Genomic DNA, 24,904 nt, shown 5'->3' with positions numbered 1-24,904 from the left:
TCTGTTGGGTCAGCGAGCAGCACTGGTGTGAGAGCGCCGGGACCACCGAGCTTCTGATTTTCTGCGAGCGGCCCGCGCTCTCTTCTGCTCTGTGACGCCTGCCCCCGTCAGAAGAGTTCTCTGTGGCTAGCCTTCGTTTTGCCTTCGCGAGTTATATCACATTACTTACTATGAGTTTTGTTTGAAAAAATGTAGAAGGAATTGATCTTGGGGAATATTTATAAGAATAACCTCTAATTCTGTGGGATGGCCTCATCATGTTCGTTCCCTCTGTCCTTTTTGAACTAGCTATCTCTTTTCTGACCATTTTGCAAGCCTCATAAAATCACATTGGGGGACCAGTATTTCTTTTCACTTCTTAAGGGACCCAGATGTTCTAGACGTCAGAGGGGCTGGTTCTGCCATTCGGAGCTTGTCAGCTGTGCTTGGAAGAGTTGCTGCAGCTATCTGAAGGGAGGGTCATTGCCTGGGGTTGATTTATGAATTGACAATTCCATATTCGTCAAGGCTTAAGGCAGCACCCAGGAGCTACCAAGAACCTCACCCACCTGCTCTCAAATCTTCTAACTGACCTTCCTGACAAAATGACAAGCAAGTGTAAAGGGAATAGTTTGCACAGCTTACTCCTGGCTGGTGGTGTCTCCTCTTACTGATGGCGTGCTGCCGAGTGTTCTGGGCCAGGACCTGTTTTGAGAAACGAAGTACCTGGTTCATGGGAATGATATTCTTTTCCCTCCCTGACTTTGTGAGCAGCTTTTACAAGAAAGCCCTCAAATATTGTTCAAGAGAGAATATAGTCTCTCTCTTGTGCAGGGGTGACTTGTTTATAGGCTGGTCAGAAATTTCTGGAACTCCACTGCCCAGATCATGTTTCAGCCATTTTCTGGAAGAAAGGATGTTAATTTCACACCACTTAGACATTTGAAGGAAATTGAGAGAATGAATAGTGAGAATCCATAAACCTTCTTTAATACACGAGGTGCGTCTTTAGTCATACAGAGCACCTGCTGTGTGCGTTAGATGTGGTCCTGGGAAGTTAACTGCCAGTTCTCATTTTTAAATGCCTTGGGGAATTCTCTCAATCTATTTGGATTTTTTCGTGATTTACCTGTGTTTTGAATGGGAGCTCTCTCTACCATAGCAGGTTTGCATGAGATGAGAAAATTTTTAGAATGAGAGAAGAAAAAGGGGAATATTTTGTTAATTAGAGGCAATGTTGGAAAAACGTTGAGGTGGGTGGGAGCGGAAGGGGGTGTTACTGTGAATTTGATTGTACCTATTCTGAAAGGGAGTTGAGAGGGAAAACATATGTGAAGCCCCAAGCACAAAGCCTGGCAGCAAATATTAGCGCCTTTCCTTTATCTCCTCTATTTGTTGATGAAATTGGTGTCTCAGTCCTGAAGACTCTACTCTGACCTCTGCTGGGCACTTGCTGTAATGCATCTCTTAAAAATGATACCTACATTTGCCTGTCGACCCAGCATTTCAGGCCCTCAACGGTCATTGAGTTATTCAGGATGCGTTTAGTGAGAGCCTGCAATGTGCTGGGCACTGTGGCTGGTCCTGGGCCACAGGGATGAATAGACAGACAGGCCCGAGCTCGCGTGCAGTCACACTGCCCGTGCCTCTCGAGAGCTCTGAAACGGTAGACATAATTAGGCAAATGCTTTCCTTGGGGTCCAACCGTGGGAATTTTTTTTTTCCTCCCACTATTTCCCCTCTTTCAGTAGAGAATCTCCACCTGAAAAACTAGTCCACCAGCTTCGGTTCTGTGCAAGGCATGAGGGAGCCACAAAGAGGCAGCAGCTTCATGCTACTGTGCCCGTGGTTGCTGCTCGGTAAATCCTCGTTGCAGGTTTGCTGGGCTTGCTCTGCCTTCAAGGCCTCTGCTGGGTGAGAGCAGACTCCCAGCCTAGGGGTGGCATCTTCTGGCTGGTCGGCCCCTGCTTAGACTGGTCCCTCCTTCCAGGACAGGAGGCCAGGCTTCTCAATGGGCTCATCTTTCTCGCTGCTTCACTGCACGCTGCCCATCTTGTTGCTGGAATCACATTTACTCCAATTTATGTCTTTATTTCTAGGCCAGGTTTTAATTAAAAAAAAAAAAAAAGGTGTGCTTATCTGGGAATCAAGTCAAGAATAGTGTCTTACAGCTTCATGATGAAAGCAGTTTTCTCAAGAAAGGAAGGAAAAGTCTTCACTTTTAAGGACTAGGATTCAAAAAACAATTCCTGCTCAAGGTAGCATCTCAAACACAACTCAATCTGGGAGCTCTTGGGAACTACACCTTGGGCTGGGGAACCTAAACTCGAGGACGAACACTTGCTAGTTCTGGGACCTTGGACAAGACTGTTGGCCTCCCTGTTGCTTCCGGTTTCCCCTTTGTCAGTGAGGATGATAACAGTGCCTGCCTACGGGCGTTATTAGAGGATCCAGCACATTTCATGTGTATGGGGTTAGAACAGCACCTGGCGTACAGTAAGCCCTTGCTACACTGTTCCTTACTGGGAGACCTTGGATGAGTCACTTGACGTGTCCGGGGCTTGGCTACCTCCTCTGTCAAAGGCAAAAAGGTCGGAATTAAGGGGAGACCATCTCACAGTCTCTTCTAATCAAGCATACTGTAAATCCACTGGGGACCCTGTTTGCTCAGCAACAGATCAACTTAGGCAAGTTCAGTTGGACCGCATTGTCTTCCTTCCTGAAAGCATCAGCTTTAACCACATTCGTGATAGCTGACAATGGTCTTAGGCGCCGCGACTCTTAGTATGGGGCAGAAGTAACAGATGTTTCTAAGGGAAGGGGTCTCACTCTCATGAGCTCTTTCCAGCAATTGGGTGAGGGCTGGGGTCTCTCCCATTTCTTACTGCACCTCGTGCCATGGCACCTCTTCTTGAAGTCCTTACCAGATAGATGGGGGAAATATCATTTCCCTAAGTCTGCTGGTGATTCCTTTGGGAGGGGTGGGATTCTCTAAAACTTTTGCTGCAATGCTTCTATTTTCAGTGAGAACATTCCTTTCTTTTCTGTTAAAGGTTATGCTTCCTACTTCTGGAAGGTCACTCTTTCAAGAGCTTTACAATTCTTTATCCTGACTTATTTCATGGTAAATATCACTAGCTCATGTTTACATTTGTATTCCTAGAACTGAGTGGTTTAGAAGGTCCCAGTTTACACACACACACACACACACACCCACACACACACACACAAAAGTACACCCTTCCAACTCTCTCTTTCGGAGCAGACAGGCCTGTTGTCTTGCAATTATTGTGTGTGTGTGGTTTCTTTTTTTTTTTTTTTTAAAGATTTTATTTATTTATTTGACACAGAGAGAAAGACAGTGAGAGAGGGAACACAAGCAGGGAGAGAGGGAGAAGCAGGCTTCCCATGAAGCAGGGAGCCCGATGTGGGGCTCGATCCCAGGACCCTGGGATCATGACCTGAGCCAAAGGCAGATGCTTAACGACTGAGCCACCCAGGCGCCTGTGTGTGGTTTCTTTTTAAAACAGGTTTGCAAAAGAGTGTTTTGGGAAAGCTAAGTAAGAGGAGACCCTAAATTATTATTGTTCTTAATAATTAGGTAACATATTTTAGGCACTTACTTTGTGCGAGGCACTGTTCTATTTGATTTATAGGCGTTTGATTTAATCCTCATGAATTCCTTCCTATTCAATGAGAGTAGTTTCTACTAAAGCTCCATTTTAAAGGCAAAGAAACGGAGGCTCTAGTGAGGTTAAAGGACTTTGACCAAGGTCACACAAGTGGGGGACGCTAGAGCCAGGATCTGAACTTGGTTCTGACCTTGCCCATCTACCCCGCCGGTTTTGACCGAGTGCCCGTTCTCTTGGGTACACTGCGGGGTGTGTGCTGTTAAGTATTGGTCAGTGGCCTGAAAAGAACCCTGAAAGTAGAGTTGGAACACCCTGGGCGTGGGTCCTAGCCCTGCCACTTTGCAGCTAAGACCTTGGACAAGTAATTTCCATCCTTTGAAGCTGTCTTCTAAAAGAATTCCTGGTCTTTATTAGGTCATCACAAAGCTTTATAAGCAGTAACGTGCTATTAAGTATAAGCTATGAATGCCCTGCAAGAGAATTCTAGCCCTTTGGCTCGCAGCTTATAATTTAAAGCAGTCATTTTGGAGAGAGCGAGCTGGCAATTTATAGAAAACTCAGTGTGTAGGGGCTCCTGGGTGGCTCAGATGGTTGAGCGTCTGCCTTTGGCTCAGGTCGTGATCCCGGGGTCCTGGGATCAAGTTCCACATTGGGCTCCTGGCTCAGCAGGGATCCTGCTTCTCCCTCTCCCTCTGCCTCTCCCCCTGCTCATGCTCTCTCTCTCTCTCTGTATCTCTGTGTCTCAAATGAATAAATAAAATCTAAAAAAAAAAAGAAAGTTATAAGAAAACTCAGTGTGAAAGGATGAGTGGAGAGAGAGGAACGTTTCAGATCTAGAGAGATGGAGGAGGGAAAACAGAGCCTTATGGGCACAGAGTGACTGAAAGCTTGAATAATAGGAAGGATGGTTAAGAATAAATAAGGCACAAAAAAGAGAGATATTTATTTAGAATGTTGGGAGTTTCCAGAATGTGTCTGGCCAGGTCAAAGTCTGAAACCCATTCTTGGCTCAAAATCCATGTCTCTGGCCATAAGAATTGCCTCTTTTTCTTGAAACCTACACACACACAAACCAGTTGCCATCTTTGGGACAAACAGGTCTGCCTTCAGTGCTTCTCTGAAGAGTATGTTGGCTCTGCTCTCCTGCCCTCTTTCAGCCCTCCTTCCCCACATCCAAGCCCAAGGGGGTAAGGCCGGTGTGGGTGGAGGTGGCTCAGGGCAGTGTCCTCAGCATCCTTCCAGATCTGTCCCTCGTGAGTGGTCAGCCTGCCCAGCACCTCGTGGGCCTCATTTCTCAGCCCCTCCCCAGACGAAGCGATTCTCTTCGTTCATCAGGAGCTCTGGGATTCACTGTCAGGGAAAGCATTATCCTTCACATTTAACCTGGAATCTAGTCAGTTAAAAGGAAGCCAAGAACAAGGTTTGCCTTGCTTGTTTTCTTTTTAATGGTTTTATAGCCACAAGTAAGCCAATGTCACTCACTGCGGAATTCAGCCTGTAGGTCCCAGTGGCCTTCGGGGAGGGGCCCCTTGCCGCTGTTTCACCTTAGAACCCTGTGCTCTTGCTCTTCCCAGCTTTAAAAAGACCCGTCTCCATTGTACATTATAGAAGACTCGATTGAGAAAAGTGATGGGTTCTAATTTTTCTCCCTTCTTGATAAACTGTCCTTATTTAGCAATAGAACTAATTACACTTCCTGTACCCATTCCACTTTTCGGGGGCTGGGGGAGAACTAAAACCTTCACTGGTCTTCTGAAGTGAGTATTGTGCTTGTAAACAAATAAAAATCCTACCCAAATGGCAGGGGGGGGAGGGGGGACAGAAAAAAGTATGAAGAGGAAAGTGACTCTCTGGCAACTCTATTAGCATATTGACTCTCTGATTACTGTATTAGCATATTTGCCCTGTTCTAAAAGGGTCACGGTCGTGTTTACAAACCAATGCATGTTGCGGTGAAGTAGATCCTAGTTTGGCAGTGAGAATAATCAGCATGTGATTCAGACTAATATTTTGCTCTCTCTTACTATTTGATTAAATGACACTAAAATCGAATAATGACTTATGTCCCCTCTCTTTCTCTTTCTCTCTCTTTGCTGTTTTCAGTAGAGCATGCACCATTTTGAACGTGAATTTTCGGTAAAGTAAGCTATACTAATTTCTCTAACTTTAAAGATGCTCTGTTTCTGGATGTGAAATGGGCCCCAGTGCATCTAGATCACTGAAGTGATGAACAAATGGGAAAGCAGATTTGGGACAATTTCCTTATCTGAACATTTAAATGAAATACAGCATCTTTAAAAAGCACCCAAGTGACTTCATTTACATTCATTTCATTTTCACTGTGACCTTCAAAATCTTCATTTCCACTCTGATTGTAGTTTTAAAATACAGCTCTAAAACTGCAAATCAACCACATGGCATTTTGGTATATTTCAGGTTTGGAAAGCAGGATCCCAGAGTCTTAGTGCAGCAAACATATTGGTTCCCTATCACTCTGATGAAGGGAAAGAGTGTTAGCCAATTGAGTTCTTGGTTTCAGGAAGACAACTCACTGGCTTTTATAACTGTCGGGGAAAACAGTTTTCTTTAAAGCATCCCTAATAATTCTTGAGTTGGGACATGAGTGCAGCCTTCTCATCTACAAAATACAAAGGCAGTTGCCGAGAGCTGGGGGGGGCTGCCTGCTTCCTGAGGTCACTGCTCTCTGTTCCCTCTCGAGGGTGGCTAGCAGGTCCTGGTGTTGGTCTGGTGGCCCCATGGTCTCCCCACTTCCGTTCGCGGACCACAAAGGAACTCAGACCTACAGAGACTTGTAGATGGCCCACTGCTAAAACTGGCCCCAAAGAAAGGGCACCCCCCCCCCCAGGTGTCCTTTTGCCAAGGCTGGTGAGGATGTTTCTAGCAAGGCATTCCACCCTAGATCGAACCTTTGCTCTTCCTGCAGCGGTCTGTGGTCCATTCCAGGGCCTCTGCTGGATTGCCAGGTTCTCCTTAGTTTGGTGGATGGGATTCTGGGGAGGGTAAAGTAGTTGGCTTTTGGGATTTTTGTCTAAGAGTAGGTAGGATGGGAGAGAACTGTTTTGGAACATCCCTCATCCTGGGTTTGCAGGCCAATATTTTTCAAAGCAGGGAGAATTCAGTTAGCGACCAACCTTTTTTTTTTTTCCTTCAAATTTTTATTTAAATTCTAGTTAATTAGCAACCAGTGTAACATGGAATCTGTCTGGTCTTATCTGGGGCCTAGAGATAAGGGCTGTTGGGTACCTGCTGGCAGGGACGAGTCGGTGGCACTCATGCTGGCCTCGGGCACAATAGCCAACTCTGCACTGGGCCCCTATCAATATTGCCAACTGTTAGAACATGTTGTAGCTTAAGCCCCAGCAAATCTTTAAAGGAAGCTTGTGGACTATAGAGAATGTAAAATGAAAAGGCCAAAAAACCCTGATGGGGCCTATAGTCAGAGGCTGAGTCCCTGGGTCTGTGTTCTTGCTTCCTCCACTCCTGACCTTCTGACTGTGGGACTTCCTCCCTACTTCCAGAGTGTTCTGAGCTGGCAAGATGAGGTCTTGTCTGGCCCTGGTTGTACACATGAAGATCTGCCCTAGTTGTCACAGGCCCAGTGAGGAAATTGGGCCTCATGGGACAGATAGGCCCTTTGGGTCTGGTCCGGCCCTCTGGGGGCAGACATCAGGGTGACCTTGCTCCTTACCCTTGGATGAGCAGCGTCTCCTTTTGCACAGACCCCCACTTCTCATTTGCTTCATAAGCATGGGTTACTCGGTGACACTTGGGACCGTGTATTTATTTATGCTACCTACGTATTCAAGGAGATTCATTTTTAAAGCCCAAACAGTCTCAGCCTTTACTCGGAAAAATAAAGATCCATGTACTGAGCACCACCCCCACCTCCCAAACTCTGAGATCGTCAATTTGCACTTTTAATTTTTGAGTGGCTGGTAACACAGCCAAAGTCGAGGGTCGGCTCCTCGTGAGGACCAAGCAGATTCGTTCTCTATCTAGGTCCAGCGGCTGAGACCCACCTCTAGCCACCCAGAATCCCGGGCTGGAGGGGTAACGGGTCTCTGGATGGCTTGCTCTGTGCCTTTAGCACTTGCAGCTCAGAGCCTGTCTTCTTTCTTGTAACCTGCAGTGACTTTTCTCCAAGGTCAAAGCACAAAGCTGGCAGGCAGAAACTGAAGCCCCTTCTGGTACGGAATGTCAAACCCAGATGCTGGCCATTGGGTGGCGCTGCGGGGTATCGGCACCTGCGGCTCCTCTGGGAGCTCCTGGTGCTGCTGTTGAGTCCCAAGAGCCTTCAGAGACACCCCCCTCCTCCTGGGATTTCACTGGCCACTCTCCAAAACCCCCTTCTAGCACGCTTATTCTCCCTGCTCTTCTCACCTTAGCAATCATTGTGGATTTAAAGTCCTTTTTATCTTTGTAACCCTGTAACATAAAGCTGGGAACATTTTTCCATAAGCCACCCTGGCAGAAAATGCAATAGAACTTCATTCATTAGTTGTTACTGTATAGAACCAGTGAGAATTACATTTTGTTCATTTGTCTGTATTTAATGTTTATTCATATTGCTATATTTTCATCATTTGAGAATTCTGAGATTGCAGAGCATGAATGTGTGTATCTATGTGATTTTTTAATTTCAGCTGCCTTAGGTTTGAGTAAAAGATGTAAGGAAGGTAAGTGGTTTTCTATGAAATACAAGACTTTGAACTGTTATGTGTCACACTCGGTAAAAAGGATGCTCTTACCTAAGTGTTTGATTGGTGACCCTGAACCACTCATCCACAGAAACTCAAGTGGTGATTGGTATGTTTACTTGTTACCACCACCTCAGCTCAGTAGCAGGTTAGAGGGGAAGAACGCCTAACAGAATGTCTCGCTATGTAGCCCTAGGAGGGGCCGAGGCTAAGGCTAGAAACAGACACAGGAGTCACCGAGAGCTGCAAGGTCCATAGGTAATGGGGCAGGTAACTCTGTGGCACCAGCAAGTTCTTTAAAGCAGGTCTTTGGCTGTACTCAGTTTTTATTTTGTCCTAGGAGAGTAATTCATTCATCGATTCAAAATTATAACATTCAGCTGCCACATGTTCGTGTGCCTGGAAGCTAAGGGAAGTTTTAGATACGTGTCCAGTTTCCTTCTCCTTGCCCACCAGGGTAGAGTCTCTCCTGATGCTTCAGCAAAGATGTAGGGTTATTGCAGCTCGATTCTGTTCCTGGGTTAGGCCCCAGTGGAAAGAAGGTGCTGAGGAAGACTGCTCCCTGAGAATACCATTGCCAGGGAGAGAGCCCTCTGCCCCCCATCTTGCACTGTTAACAGTTATTAGCATCTTATATTTCTCTAATGCAGCCTAACAGAAAATTATTATTTGAGACACGCGCCCCTGGGGAACCCTTAACCCAGTGGGCACTGGTTCCTTGCCTAGAATCCTGAGTGCTTTGTCATTTTCTATTAAATCACATCCTTCAAATATTGTGTGTGTTGGGGCAGCTAAAGAAATGTTCATCCTTTATCAGTAATTGATACTCAGGTAGTCCAACTCTGTGCATACAAATGTCTGTCTTTACTTGCTAGCTCAGTAGGTGCCCTGGACCTGCCTAAAGTAGCTGATGGAACTTTTCTTTTGGGACCATTGCTAAAATTTGGAAATGGAGTTAGAGCCTCATCTACGTAGGGAGAAGGTCACTGTGTATAGTTTCATGTAATCTGTGATATTCAGTCTTAGATGACTATTATCTGGGGAAAATGGCAACCTTGAATTAATTCCCCTTTGATGCTTCTAGCTTTCTTGTTCAGCATTTTAAAAAACTGTACAGTACCGTAGCTTGGTCCCTCTGGGGGAACACATTTGCAGTCTCATCCAAGTCCCTTCTACCCAGGACTGAGCAGTAGCATGTGTGTGGGCTGTTGGGAGAGATGATACTCACTGTCCCCTCTCCTCCCCCCACTCCCCAGGGACGTCCGCTTTACCTCCTCCTCCTCCGCCTCCGCCTCCGCCTCCACCTCCACCAGCAGCAGCTTCCTTGCTTCCTGCGAGCCCAGAGGTGCCTACACAGCTCCTGCCCCAGGCTGTGAACGGTGTGAGCCGCGGGGCCTTACTCAGCTCCATCCAGAATTTCCAAAAGGGAACTTTGAGGAAAGCCGAAACCTGTGATCATAGTGCTCCTAAGATCGGCTAAAGCTTCGTGTTTACACTTGGAGGGAAAAGTTCTTTGTTTTTTCCTCCCACCTCCAATCCCTGAAGTACTCTCTTTCCAGATGAATGATTGCTGAGCCAGGACAGCCGCAGACTCTTTTGCAGATGCTCAGGCAAGAGGCTTCTCAAGAGGGAAATATTCAAGTAGAATAAAGTCAGGCTGGCGTTTCTGCCTTAAGAAATATTTATTTTGCTCCTTTATTACCATTTTAAAGGAGCCTGGTTCATCCTCTAATGGGCTTCTTTTGGGGATAGCAGCATATTGGAGTCAACCTTGTCACCAGCTGAAGGAAACGGACAGAAAAACAATGACAATGTTCAGTCACAGCAGTGAATGACCTTTGGGTTGCAATCCCTCCCAACCTGTCAGACAGCTCCCAGAAATGTTCCTCTCATTTCTCTATAAAGCATTTTCTGGTTCTTAGATAACTCCCATTTTTGCTACCTAATTTTGTCTTGGACATTATTAACACTGTAGTCCAAAGCATAGTTATGTCGCGGAGTGAGAGAAGCAACTGAGTTCTTCCTTTTCCATTCAGATAGACAGGGGCAAGTCTAGTCCGGAACCTTCTCTAGGTTCTAACGGGAATACCATTGTGGTTATAGAACTCAGGGCTGTGAAAGCAACCACTCTAGACTCCTAGTTCCTTTTAGTTAGAGTGTATTGGACAGAAAATGTAAACATCAGGAAAAGCTCTTGCCGATCAGAGGATCTCCTTAATCCTCAGCAATAAAGTCAAGTTTGTGGTTTGTGGGGAGTTATTATTACAACACAAGTAAATTTGGCATCCATAGAAATCAATTCTGATTTTTGAAAGATTTATCCAAATATATCTTTTTAATGTTGCTCATTTATTAGATCCTTTATCCTATGATTTGCTTAAACCCTTTAATAAATTGCACTTTAAAGGATTATCATTAATCCATTTAAAAATTCAAGTACACACATCAGTGTTGGTTACTATGCAGAGAGAATGTCATTGTGTATAGTTTCATTTAATCTGTGATAAATGTTCAGCTGTATTTTTTATTAAAATAAACCATGTGAAGAAAATGTGTTGTCTGTAGCTTGGCTAGGCCTTTGAAGGGGGAATTTTTTGTGGGAACTTTTATAAAGAATAGATCCATAGAGTATCTCTTTTGTGTCATCTTTTCTCTCTTAATTACTAAAAGCTAACAATCCTGTCTTGCTATTTAAATTAGGCACCCCTTGTTTGCTTCTATAACTAATTTAAACCTGTCTTTTCTGTCTCAACTTCTAAAGAAGACGGCATATGGCAGAATGTCTATTTTTCGGCAAAAGGAAAAATACCTGACATGAATTTTGGTTTAATTTGGAAGGGAACCCTATTACAATTGGGCATTTGAAGAGTCTGTGGACAAGTTCCTGTTATAAATGTGATGGCAGTTTAGGTGATTTAGTGTCACTAATTTCTTAACAGAAATTCTTGGCAGAATTTTAAGACCTCCATCCATCCCACATTTATTACCTCAAGAATATAAAAATACAATTAGGAGCGCCTGGGTGGCTCCGTTGTTTAGCGTCTGCCTTCGGCTCAGGTCATGATCCGAGGGTCCTGGGATGGAGCCCCGCATCGGGCTCCCTGCTCAGCGGGAAGCCTGCTTCTCCCTCTCCCACTCCCCCTGCTTGTGTTCCCTCTCTTGCTGTGTCTCTCTCTGTCAAGTAAATAAATAAACATCTTTAAAAAAATAAAAATAAAAATACAATTAGTCATAGTTAGGAATTCCTTTATTCCGTATCAAAAGAATCTTAACAGCAAATGTAGATAATAGCTTTCATCTTTACATACAAGTTGTCATTTTTGGATACATCTTTCTGTAGAACTCTGCCACATTCATACCTTGTCCTTGTGAGAGGGTAAAATTTTACATTAGCCTTATTCAAAGAACATGGTAATTGTAACAGACCAAAAAAAACCCCATGGAGTCTAGGGCAGGAGAGAAGAATTTTTCCACATACAAGCACATTTAAACTTCTTCCAAGTACAAAAACATTTGTGTTGTTGCTTTAGGGATAACTTTATGAATCCTAAGGTCTTACAGTACGATCCAGGTGAAGTGACAGCAAGTATTTTAAGTAAATCCCAATGACTTGAAATTCAAGTCCAAACTAAATATTTAATGTTTTCTTTATTGCAAATATGATGTCTTTAACCTGAGGTACAGAGTTGTCTTCCAGAATCTTTGCATAAGGCATAGGGACATCAGCACCGGTGACACGAACTGCAGGAGCATCCAGGAAATTGAATGCAGGGCCTAGAAGAGAAGGAGGCTCAACTGAGAGAGGCAAGAAAAGCCACTTAGCACCACCACCTTCCCACAGGAGGTATGGCTCTCCAAAGGAGAGAAAATCTAAAGGAATACTAATTACCGGGACTGCTTCTGGCTTTTTAAAAATATTTACCCAAAGGAAAAATGCCAAGGTGACAAGTTGAAAGTTAAGACTGTTGGCCACCCCTAGCTTTTGATCTCTATCCAGTATCCAGGTACACACTGTTTATTACAGCTTGAGCATTCCAGAACCATTTTCTCTGAAATACCTTCCATGATCCTGGCACAAACTTCAGCTCCTACTCCAAACTGTGGCCAGCCTCCTTCCACAGTTATGAGATGATTGGTCTTCATGACACTGGCTTCTATTGTTTCAATGTCCATTGGTCTGATGGTTCGCATATTTATCACCTGAGCAGACAATACAGATACGTTTCACAGAGTCACTGCGGCACAGATACAGTCTCATGCCCATAGTACCACCCCCTCTTTGTCTCCTGTTCATCTCTGGGTCTGGGAAAATCAAATCTGCCTATTCAAGAACAAAATGTAAAATGGGAAATTGTAATTAAAACATAAATCTTTACTTCTACCACAAGTGGTTCTGTTAAGAATTCACTCATCCTCTTGGGCTTTAACTTCCTTCTCGTCAAAACAACTAATAACTACCAACTGACTGCTCACCGTGCACCAGGTGCTACACTACGTGTAATTCCCACAACCACCCTGATGGGACAGTAAACGTATTCTCCTTGGTTTACAGCAGATGCGGCTGAGATTCACGGTACGGATCTTGCCCAAGTGTAACCTGCGAGCGGTAGGTCCTGGACCTGAAAGAGTTAGACCCTGATTTCTAATTTGCCCCTCTCCCGACCTCCAGCTCCAAGGTTGGATCCCAACTTGAGAAAGCAGGTACTACTCTAACAGAGCTAGAACCTACATAGTAAAAAGCTAGGTATTTGAAAAGCAAGAAGCTTCTCAGCTTCAAGCAGAGGCAGAACTGAGTGACAAAGCAAGATTTTACACTTAGTTAACCTGTTACAGAATTCAAACTCCTATTTCTGGGTTTTAGATTTAAAAGGAAACTTTCTGATTCTTTAAGAAGTGAATGTCCACATACCTCACATTCAATTCCCTCTTTAGATAGCACTGTCGCAGCTTCTAAGCAGTGGCCCACAGGTCTTGAATGGGCAACTACGGTTATGTGTGTCCCTGAAACAAAGTGGTCACAGATCAGAGGCCAGGTTGAAACTGAAGATGTTGTACTGCTCTGCAGCCACTGTGGCTCTTGTTCATTTGTAAAATCTTCAACTCAGCTCTGTTCCAGGGAGGTGAGGAACGTGGTAGCCTTCCTAGAGATGAAATTCAAATCTACTGGATTGAGAATTAGGAAAGCACAAGTGTAGGAGCAAAGCATGACACATTTCTTAATTTGAACTCCTCCTCTAATTTCCTAATCAAAGTAAAGGGCAGTAACCTCAAGAATGAATTTGATCAGGGGTGCCTAGGTGGCTCAGTCGGTTAAGTTTCTGACTCTTGATTTCAGCTCAAGTCACGATCTCAGAGTCGTGAGACTGAGCCCGAGTTGGGCTCCGCGCTGGGCTTAGAGCCTGCTTAAGATTCTCTCTCCCTCTCCCTCCAACCCTCCCCCACCTCTTAAAAAAAAAAAAAAAAAAGGAATGAATTTCACCAACATAAATACAGGGGCTAGATTACAAATAATATTTAAGCATGTATAAGCGCTCTTACCTTGCCTTTCTATTTTGGCTTTTCCAATGGGAATCAGAAAATCTTTTGACTGAGCTTCTGAGGGAAATTCAAAAGGAACTCCATACATCAGTTCATTCTCTAGCACCACCACTGCAAAATACAAATATTTAACAGAAGTAACTACATGACCAAATGGATATACAACACTATCATTCATTTTGTGAAAAGTTTCACCATGCCAATTAGGAAGCCTCACATCTATTGTGTCCAGTAGCCTTGAGAGAATGATTTAGGTGCTGGCATTTATTGTCTGGTCAGTCCTCATTTTATCTACTGTAGTTAAACCAGCGTTGTAGATTCCTAACAGGCCCCTTTGTACTCAGAAAAGCAAAAACAAAAACACCTTTTTTAAAACGGTCTTTACTGTATCTGTAAATCATTAATTAACATTTTATATGATATGTCCAAGCCTAACTAGAAGGCTTTAACGGCTTCCTTCCAGGCAAAGATTTCAACTTAGTTCTTTAAGGTTCAAAAGAGACCTAAGGGTCACTCTACTGACCTGGATTATTATCCCGAATGGCTGATTTAATAAGTCCTTTTGCATCCTCTGAATTCCAGGGGCTGACCACCTTTAAGCCTGGGCAGTGCCCATACCAGGCAGCAAAGCACTGTGAGTGTTGGGCAGCCACGCCTGCTGAGGCACCATTGGGCCCCCTGAAGACTATGGGCACAGGCTGATGGCCCCCCGACATGTAGTAGGTCTTGGCAGCTGAGTTTATAACCTGGTCAATGGCTTGCATAGAGAAATTGAAGGTCATAAATTCACAAATGGGCCTCAACCCAGCCTGTCAAATCAAAAACAAAGATCTTAAAAAAACTAAAAAGCAATAAAAAGTGGCAACCATTCCAAAATTCAATGTTTTTAAAAGGTCATGTTAAATCTCTTTGGATGAGATTCATAAAGAGGATTTCATACCATCGCTGCACCCACAGCAATTCCAGCAAAGCCCATCTATAAGTAAAACATAAACACAAGTGAAAATCCATAAAAAGCAGAACAGTGTACACTTTCACATGCCCCTGAAAGGTATGCTTCCTGACGGAAGGCTTACCTCAGATATTGGAGTGTCTATGATCCTCTTATCTCCGTATTTCTTCCACAGGCCTCGACTAACCTAAAATTACACAATGATCTCATTACTTTTAAATGTATATGGGGGCTAACAGCCACCTCAATTTATATTGCTTTCACGTATCCTGGGTTACCTTATATGCCCCATCATACTGGGCAACTTCTTCCCCAAGCAGAAATACCTTCTCATCTCTTTCCAGCTCCTCATCCATACCTTGGTTTATAGCCTCACGAACTGTCACCTGTCACAGGTATGGAGAAAACAATCAACAAAGATTACTACAGGATTATTTCAGATACTACTGAGATTCTCTCCTTTTATAATTACCTAGGCTGCCTACAGCATACAATATAAAAACTATCACTAGAACAGGCTTCTCTTTAAAAGTTAAAAGAATTCCAAAAGTAACATTTTTATCATACAGCCTGACTGGATTTGTTAATGAGAAGTTTACTGAACACTTTTCTTGATGTGCATCTCAGCTTAACAAAATCTGTTTGCTCAGCAGACCAGCTCATAAGTAGTTTCCTAAGTAGAAATTATACTGGGTTGTTTTATTTCCACACTTGGTTTAGTGTGGGACAGAGCACTGTTAAGGAAGCCTATATAAGACTATGTTTGGAGCACTCACTAGGTACCAGGCACTTCCAAACACTACCTTCAGAATCTACAAGTTATTTTACTAGACAGATTGGTAAAATCCTCTAGTAAAATAAAAGGGGTGGGAAATTCCTCAAAGGGTTGAACACAGAATTACCCTATGATCCAACAATTCCACTTCTAGATAGATGCTCAAAAGAAATAAAAGCATGGACTCAGCTACTTGCACACCAATGTTCTTAGCATTATTCACAAATCCAAAAGATGAAAACACCCAAATGTCCATCAACAGATGAATGGATGAACAAGATGTGGTATATGCATAAGATGGAATATTAGCCTTAAAAAAAGAAATGAAATTCTGACACATGCTACAACATGAGTGAACCTTGAGAACATCATGCTAAGTGAAATGAGCCAGACCTAAAAGGACAAACATTGTAGGATTCCATTTACAGGATGTACCTAGAATAGATAAATTCACAGGCACAGAAAGTGCAAGAGAGGTTACCAGGAGCTAGGGGGAAACGGGACGTTCCTGGAGAAGGCGTAGAGTTTCTGATTGTGATGGTGATAAAGTTCTGAAGACGGATGGTGGTGATGGTCTCACAACATAGTAAACGGACTTAGTGCCGCTGAATATACACTTTAAAATGGTAAATTTGGTTATGTATATTTTAGTACAGTAAAAAATTTAAAAGAAGGGTGAGGGAAGAAGCGTCAAGTCTAGTGTACTCAGACCGCCCACAGATCCCAATGAGCCTGGCGGGGGTGACCTGGTAGTGTGTCCGGCGCTGGGTCGCAACAGAGGCACGGCGAATTCCAGCAGGACGTGGGAATCCGTCGACTCCAGGGCCCGCTGCCGTCCCTCTCCCCGCGGCGCAGGCGCGCCCCCGGCCTCCGCCCCGGGATCGACGGCCCCTCCCTGCCCCGGCTAGGGTCCAGGCCACCTACCTGCAGCGCCGCCGGCGCCGTCCGGTGGAAGCGCCTCCTCAGCAGCCCGGAGACCTGGCGGAGAGAGAGAGGACACTGAGAGGGGACGCAAGGTGGGCAGGGATCGCGCGGAGGCACGCGTGCCGCTGCCTACCTGTTCAAGGGGTCTCCGCATCAGGCCAGACACTGCCGCCATCTTGACTGTGTCCTCTAGCCGTCGCTGGGACGGCAGTCGAATTAGGCCCCACCTCCGCCGCCAGCTCGGGCCAATGGCAGGGCGCGGCGCCTGCGTGCCCCGCCCATTCCCTCAGGGGTGAGGGGCCGAGGGGCGGGGCTGAGGTGGCGCGTTGGGTGGTTCTACCACTGTCTTTCCTCGGGAGCGGGCGGCTGCTGCAGTGCGCGCTGCACGCCGGGGACGCCTCCGTAAGAGCTGGTGCTTGAAGCAGGGGGACCGAAAGTCAGCCTTTTTGGAACATAACTTGAGGCTGCAGGGACCTTAAGAGTTAGGTCAGCCTTTTGAGGGCACTGAAACCCTAAGGGTACCAGGTGTCGCTTGCGCACACTCTAATGATAGGAACTTAACCACCTTATGAATGAGCCCGGTCTTCCCGGGACCGCGCACAGTCCGTTGCCTGGAACGCGAACCAGAGCTTTGATTGATGCATTAAGCGCCTGCTGTGTGCCAGGCACTGTGATAAGTGCTTTACAGCTCATTTAATTCTCACAGGAACCCTCTCAGGTGGTTACTGTTAAAATCTCCAGTTGTCCTCAAGTCACTTTGGGTTGTCAGTCGTCAGAAAGTCCTTCATCCAAAATTTTCAGCGTCTATGGGCTTGACCAATCTTTTTTTTTTTTTTGCTTCGTCATTTCAAACGAGATTTATTAAGAGGGCTTTTCACTCCCCCTACCTTTTTAGGTGTAATTTAGACACAGTAAAATGCACATTCCCATCATCTCAGAAAGTTCCCTCAATGTTTCCTCCCAATCATTCCCCACACATCACCCCACAAGCAACCACAGATCTGATTTCCATCACTGTAACTTAATTCGCCTGTGTTAGAACTTGAAATAAAAGGAATTACATGATGTGTACTCTTGTGTCTGGCTCAGCAAAATGTTTTGGATATTCATCCATGTTGTTGAGCATAGCAATAGTTTACTCTTTCTTTTTTAAATTTTATTATGTTTTTAATAATCTTTACACCCAACATGGGGCTGGAACTCATGACCGGGGGATCAAGAGCCACAAGCTCTTCTGACTGAGCCAGCCAGACGCCCCTCCTCTTTCTTCTAGTTTTTTCTTTTGAAAGACTTTAAGTGTCACAAGAAATTGTGAAACTAGTACAAAGAGTTTCCATGTACCCTTCACCTATCTTTGCCCACTGTCTTGTATAACCATAGTACCTTGTCAAATCCCCTGAATCGATACTGATACAATGCTATTAACTCATTTAGAGACTTTATCCAGCTTTCATCAGTTTTTATATGCATTCTTGTGGGGGTGTATAATACTATAGAAGTGTATTACATGTACAGATCATGTAACTCCTCCCACAATCAGAATACAGAATTGTTCCATCACCACAAAGTACCTCCCTCATGTTACCTCATAGTCACACCCTCCCCAACCCCTAACTCCTGGCAACCACTAATCTGTTCTCAGTCACTATAATTTATTATTTCAAGAATGTTTTATACATGGAATCATACAATATGTAACTCTTTGGGATCAGCTATTGTCACTCAGCCTAATGCTCTTGAGATCCATTCAAGTTGTTGCATGTATCAACATTTCATTCCTTTTTATTGCTAAGTAATTGTATGTTTATCCATTCACCCCTTGAAGGACATTTGGGTTGTATCCAGTTTTAGCAATTACCAATAGAGCTGCAATGAACATTGGCTCATAGGTTTTTGTGTAAACATTACTTTTCATTTCTTCAGGTAAATACTGAGCAGTATGATTATATCGAAGTGTTTTTCCAAAGTGGATATACCATTTTACATTACCTCCAGCCATGTATGAGACATCCAGTTGCTCTGGATCCTTGCCTGCATGATATTACCAATATTTTCTATTTTAGCCATTGTAATAGATGTGTAGCAGTGTCACTCATGACTTTTAATTTGCATTTCCCTAATGGTTAATGAATATCTTTTCACATGCTTACTTGCTATCCATCCTTGGCGAAGTGTCCAAGTCTTTTGCTCATATTCTAATTAGATTATTTGTTTTTTATTTTAATAAAACATGCATAAAATTTACCATCTTAAGCATATAGTTCATTGGCATTTAATATGTTCATATTGTTGTTCAGTTACCACCATCATCCATCTCCAGAACTTTTTCTTTTTCTTTCTTTTTTTAATTTTTAAGTAATGTCTACACCCAACGTGGGGCTTGAACTTACAACCCTGAGATCAAGAGTCGCATGCTCTACCCACTGAGCCGGCCAGACACCCCTCCAGAACTTTTTCATTTTCCCAAAAGGAGACTCTGTAGTTGTTAAACAGTAACTCTCCATTCCCCTCTTCCCCTAGCCACTGGCAACCACCATTCCATCTCTATAAATTGGACTACTCTACCTCATATAAGTGAAATCATACTGTGTGTGTGTGTGTGTGTGTGTGTGTGTGTGTGACTAGCTCATTTCAGTTAGCATAATGTCTTCAAAGTTCATCCATATTGTAGCCTGTCTCAGAATTTCATTCTTTTCTAAGGTTAAATAATATTGCAGTGTATGCATATATCACATTTTGTTTATCCATTCTTCTGTTGATGGACATTTTGGTTGTTTTCAACGTTTAGATTTGTGAATAATGCTGCTATGAACATTAGTGTACAAATATCTATTTGAGTCCCTGCTTTTAATTCTTTGGGGTATATACCTAGAAGTGGTGTTGCTGGATCATATGTTAATAGTATGATTAATTTTTTTGAGGAATGACCATTCTGTTTTCCATTGTAAATTAACCAGTGTATATTCCCACCAGCAATGCACAAGGGTTCCAATTTCTCTACATTCTCACCAACATTTATTATTTTCTGCTTAATTGTTTTTTTTTTTTTTAAAGATTTTATTTATTTACTCATGAGAGACAGAGAGAGAGAGAAGCAGAGGCAGAGGGAGAAGCAGGCTTCCCGCAGAGCAGGGAGCCCAATGCGGGACTCGATCCCAGGACCCTGGGATCATGACCTGAGCCGAAGGCAGACGCTTAACCGACTGAGCCACCCAGGTGTCCCTTCTGCTTAATTGTTAATAGCCATCCTAATATGTATGAAGTAGTATCTCATCATGGTTTTTATTTGCATTTCCCTAATGATTAGTGATACTGATCATCTTTTCATGTGCTTATTGGCCATCTGTATGTCTTGGAGAAATGGCTATCCAAGTCTTTTGCCTATTTCTCAACTGAGTTGTTGTTTTGTTGTTGTTGAGTTACAGGAATTCTCTATATAACCTGGATATTAATCCCTTATCAGATATATGATTTACAAATATTTTCTCCCATTCCTTGGGTTGCCTTTTCACTCTGGTGACAGTGTCCCTTGTTACACAAAAGTGTTTAATTTTGATAAAGTCCAACTTATTTTTTCTCTTATTGCCTGTGCGTTTGGTATTATATCTGTCAAAGGTTCAAAATAGCCCAAGTAAAACCAATGAATCACTGAAGTAGTAATTAGTAAAAACTTACTGTGCACACACCAAAAAGACAGTTTATAAACTGGGAGCCCTCAAACCAAAACATGACATGAGTCTTCAGAGTATATTGTTATAAAGCAGTTTATATAGTGAGAAAGCAGTGAGTTTATTCTTCATGGTGATTGGTTATAATATCACAATTTTCATTGTGGATCAGCTGGACGTCTGACTCCTGGTTTCATATTAACCTTGGGAAACAGTTCAAGTTTTGCTTTTCATTTATAGGGACGCAAGCAAGAAATTATCCAGATCAAGTTAGCCTTGCAAAATAAACTAAATGAAGCTTTGTTTGTATGACGAAGCTGGTTTTGTCAGTTCAGGGAATTTTCAATATTGGTCTCCGTTTGCTTCTGATTTAACATATCTAAGAAATCATTGCTAAATTCAATATCATGAAGCATTTCTCCTATATTTTCTTCTAAGAGTTTTATAGTACTAGCTCTTATGTTTAGGTCTTTGGTCGATTTTGAGTTAATTTTTATATATGATGTAATGGTGGGTCCAATTTCATTCTTTTGCACTTTTTTTTTTTTTTAAGATTGTATCTATTTATTTGAGAGAGAGAGAGAGGAGGAGGAGGAGGAGGAGAAGCAGAGGGAAAGGGACAAGCAGATTCCCTGCTGAGTGGGGAGCCCAATGCAGGGCTTAATCCCAGGACCCTGAGAGCACAACCAGAGCCAAAACCAGGAGTCAAGACGTCCAGCTGATCCACCCAGGCGCCCCAGTACCACACTTTTGATTAGTGTAGCTTGGTAGTAAGTTTGAAATCAGAAGTTGAGTCCTCCAGCTTTGTTATTCTTTTTCAAGGTTGTTTTGGCTACTTGGAGTTCCTTGAGATTCCATATGAACTTTAGGATGGATTTTACTATTTCTGCTAACACTGTCATTGGGATTTTGATAGGGACTGCACTGGATCTGTAAATTGCTTCAGGTGCTATTGACATCTTAACAATATTAAACCTTCCAATCTATGAACACGGGATATCTTTCATTTATTTGTATCTTCTTTATTTATTTATTTTTAAAGATTTTATTTATTTATTTGCCAGAGAGAGAGAGAGAGAGGGAGAGTATACAAGCAGGGGGAGTGGCAGGCAGAGGGAGAAGCAGGCTCCCTGCTAAGCAAGGAGCCCGATGCAGGACTCGATCCCAAGACCCTGAGATCACGACCCGAGCCGAAGGCCAGATGCCCAACCATCTGAGCCACCCAGGCGCCCTATTTTTATCTTCCTTAATTTCCTTTAGCAATGTCTTGTAGTTTTCAGTGTTTAAATCTTTAGCCTCCTTGGTTAAATTAATTCCTAATTATTTTATTCTTTTGGAGGCTATTATGAGTGGAATGGTTTTCTTAATCTCCTTTTCATATTGTCCATTGTCAGTGTATAGAAATGCAACTGTGACTTTTGAGTGCTGATTTCATATCCTGCAAATTTGCTAAATTTGTTTATTAGTTCTAACAGGTGTGTGTGTGTGTGTGTGTGTGTGTAATCTTTAGGATTTCCTATGCATAAGATCATGCCATCTGTAAAAAGAAATGATTTTATGTCTTCCTTTCTAATTTGGATGCCTTTTTTTTTCCTTGTCTAATTGCTCTGACTAGAGCTTCTAATACTATTTTGAGTAGAAGTGGCAAAAGCAGGCATCCTTGTCTTCTTCCTGATCTTAGAGGGAAAATTTTCAGTTTTTCACCATTGAGTTAGCTGATGTTAGCTGTAGGTTTTTCATATATGGCCTTTATTTTGTTGAAGTGGTTTCCTTCTACTCCTAGTTCGTCAGATGTTTTTAACATGAAAGGCTGTTGAATTTTGGCATACACTTTTTCTGTAGCCACACAGTTTCCCCCCTTCATTCTGTTTATGTGGTCTATTTCATTGACTGATTTTTGCATATTGAGATTATTTTCTTACTGTTGTGTTCAGAGCACTGTTTATGGATTCTGTTTGCAAGTCCTTTGTCAGATACGTGATATGCAAATATGTTCTTCAGTTTGTGGGTTGTCTTTTCATCCTGTAAGGTTACTTCACAGGGCAAAAGTTTTTAATTTTGGTGAAGTCCAATTTTTCAACTTTTTCCTTTTATGGATTATGCTTTTTGGTATCATATATGAGAAATTTTTACCTAACACCAGCATACAAAGATTTTCTCCTTTTTTATAAAAGTGTTATGGTTTTGTGTTTTCCACTTAGATCTATGATCTATTTTGAGTTAAAATTTGTATAAGATTTAGGTTTAGATTGAGATCTTTGTTTTTTTTTTCCTTAAGTATGTCAAATTATTCCAATACCATTTGTTGAGAGAACTACTTTCTCCATTGAATTGTTTTTGCATGTTTGTAAAAAAATCATTTGGCCAAATTTGTGTAGGTGTATTTCTGGAGTCTATCCTGTTCCATTGATCTATATCTCTGTCCCTCCTCCTCCTCCAATACCATACTGTCTTGATAACTGTAGCTATATTGTAATTCTTAAAATCAGGTAGTGTGATTCCTATAACATTATTCTTTTTTTTTTTTTATTTGACAGAGAGAGACACAGCGAGAGAGGGAACACAAGCAGGGGGAGTGGGAGAGGGAGAAGCAGGCTTCCCGCTGAGCAGGGAGCCTGATGAGGGACTCGATCCCGGGACTCCAGGATCATGACCAGAGCCGAAGGCAGCCTCTTAACCAAGTTGCTCCAAATCTTTACCAACATTTGATGATAGCAGTTTTTAAGATTTTGCTATCCTGTTGGGTGTGGGTTTATATATCATGTGGTTTTAATTTTTATTTCCTTGATTACCAACAATGTTGAACACCTTTCCATGTGCTTATCGTCTGTCAACCTCTTTTAGGAAAGTGATCACAGCAGAATTCAAACTTCACATGTAAAGTCTCAGTGAATGAAAGTCTCCTTCTGTTCCCTCAGGATGAAGCAGAGAAGACATGCTTTGTCTCCAGGGTCAGGTGGCATATTAGTGATTATTACTATTTTATCAACAACAATGTCTCCGGTTTCTATGATATCTTATAAATACATTTTTATGAAACTGATCTTATCTTTCCTCACAGGTTACAAAAACTGGGAAACCCTGTACCAAAATATAATATACAAATGAATATTGGATAAAGAAATTTTTAAAAAGCAGAAATAGTGAAAAACTAGAAGCATTCACATATCCATCAGTTGGGAACTGGTTTAATGAAGCATGTTACATCTCCTCCATGGAATATCATTCTTCTGTTAAAAGAATAAAAATAGGAGAATGAGGCAGACCTACATGTATGGATCCATACATATATATCATATGTTCTTATTGGGAACAATCTCCAAGCAAGGTTAGATATGAACTAAGAAAATGGAATCCCATTTGTCTAAATAAAATACAGGAATAAATATATATACTCATAAAAAAAGTGTTTTGAAAGAATTCATGAGAAATTGTGAAGAGAAGCTAAATGGTGGAAGGGTAGAATTTGACTAATAGAGATCAAGGAATGTTTTACTTTTTATACCTTTTATGTAGTATGATTTTTTAAATAATGAGAATACATTACTTTAGTTGATTGTTAATTAACATACATAGTTCATAAAATTACAAGTCAGATAACATACTGGGAAAATCTTTGTCACAGACATGGCATAAATTTATATAAATATTTAATACATGAAGAATTCCTAAGAAATAAGGAGAAAACACTAATATCCCAATGGAAAATGGGCAAAGAGCGTGAAGAGACACTTCACAAAGTAGTAGAAATGACTAGCAAACATGAATTATGTCAAAAAAATAAAACAAAACCATGAATTATGTCTGACTTCACTCATACCCAAAGGAATAGAAATCAAAGCATCGATGAGACCTCATTTCTTGGCCCCTCAAATTACTAAAGATTTAACAAAGTTTATCTAATACTTGTAAGGGTTCAGGGAAATGGACACTCATACACAGTATTAATTGTTCCAGTGTTTCTGGAAAGCAGTTTGTTAGTCGATCTCAAGAACCTTCAAATAAATATGTTCATACATACAAATAAAGGTGTTTACATATTATAATATATCCATATTCCTTTGGCGTAGTTATTCTACTTGTAAGGATTTATCCTCTTAAATCTTGGTTGCTTTTGATTAATTTATGTGAAAATATTCATATAGTAGGACAATTTTTCAACTATTTAAATATCTGGGAAAATACTTAGATAAATTAGGGTATATCCAGATGTTGAAATATTACATAATACCTGAAATTCTATCTTTAAAGAATTAAATAGTATGCAAAAGTATTTATGAAATAATATTAAATGAAAAAAGCAGAATAAAAATAGTTTGAAATATAATCCCAATTTTATCTAAAAGTATGTATGCGTAGAAAAATGCCTGGAAAGGAGAATGTGTAGTAGCTTAACATGAGATTTTAAAAATAAAAGGAAGATTTATAATAAATCTCAATTGTGATCAAAATACTATTTATTATTTTTATGTATTTCTTTCCCATATATCCATATGCCTTTATGTTTTATATTTTATTTTGAATTTCAAAAATATTTTTGAGTAGGAAATTTATTTCATTATAGGAAAAAAAAACTCAAGTACAGGAAGGTATAAAGTAATTGCCCTCCCCTCCCCTACCTTGGATACCTTGCTTCCTCTCCCCACCTCAACAGCCACTATGACTCATTTCTTCTGTGTATTTACAAGAAGGACCACTTGCATATAAGCATGTAAGGC

General features: G+C 42.0%; 2 protein-coding genes across 17 annotated transcripts in view; one reads left to right on the top strand and one right to left on the bottom strand.

Annotated features, from left to right (window-relative positions):
• Positions 1 to 24,904, top strand: part of PXK (PX domain containing serine/threonine kinase like) — a 102,145-nt gene that overhangs the window by 63,705 nt on the left and 13,536 nt on the right. For 3 of the 16 annotated variants that reach the window (XM_036071736.2, XM_036071735.2, XM_036071734.2), the window contains one exon: positions 9,586 to 10,880. The exons of 1 other annotated variant lie outside the window; for it this stretch is intronic. In XM_036071736.2, coding sequence (XP_035927629.2) covers positions 9,586 to 9,809 — 224 coding nt within the window. In that variant the 3' untranslated portion in view covers positions 9,810 to 10,880. 12 more of the 16 variants (XM_036071751.2, XM_036071750.2, XM_078076636.1 and 9 more) reach the window with 10 other exon arrangements.
• PDHB (pyruvate dehydrogenase E1 subunit beta) lies at positions 11,559 to 16,752 on the bottom strand. Its single transcript, XM_036071755.2, has 10 exons — positions 16,652 to 16,752; positions 16,519 to 16,572; positions 15,098 to 15,205; positions 14,944 to 15,006; positions 14,808 to 14,843; positions 14,391 to 14,676; positions 13,868 to 13,978; positions 13,239 to 13,330; positions 12,388 to 12,529; positions 11,559 to 12,103 (listed from the first exon to the last, which is right to left on the bottom strand). Exons 1-10 carry the CDS (start codon positions 16,691 to 16,693, stop codon positions 11,958 to 11,960), a joined length of 1,080 nt encoding a protein of 359 aa, XP_035927648.1. The 5' UTR covers positions 16,694 to 16,752; the 3' UTR covers positions 11,559 to 11,957.

Source organism: Halichoerus grypus, chromosome 1 (genome assembly GCF_964656455.1).
Source record: "Halichoerus grypus chromosome 1, mHalGry1.hap1.1, whole genome shotgun sequence".
NCBI classification, from domain to species: Eukaryota; Metazoa; Chordata; class Mammalia; order Carnivora; family Phocidae; genus Halichoerus; species Halichoerus grypus.
The sequence above is the reverse complement of the archived record's forward strand: the minus strand, read 5'-3'. Positions and strand labels throughout refer to the sequence as shown.

What these genes read in the sequence shown, in the direction of transcription:
- PDHB (XM_036071755.2), bottom strand. Translation starts at nt 16,693, where the DNA reads ATGGCGGCAGTGTCTGGCCTGATGCGGAGACCCCTTGAACAG. An exon ending in AGCCAAAATAGAAAGGCAAG is followed by an intron (nt 13,331 to 13,867) that starts GTAAGAGCGCTT and finishes ACTTTGTTTCAG; the next exon opens with GGACACACATAACCGTAGTT. An exon ending in AAGAGGGAATTGAATGTGAG is followed by an intron (nt 12,530 to 13,238) that starts GTATGTGGACAT and finishes TTGTCTGCTCAG; the next exon opens with GTGATAAATATGCGAACCAT.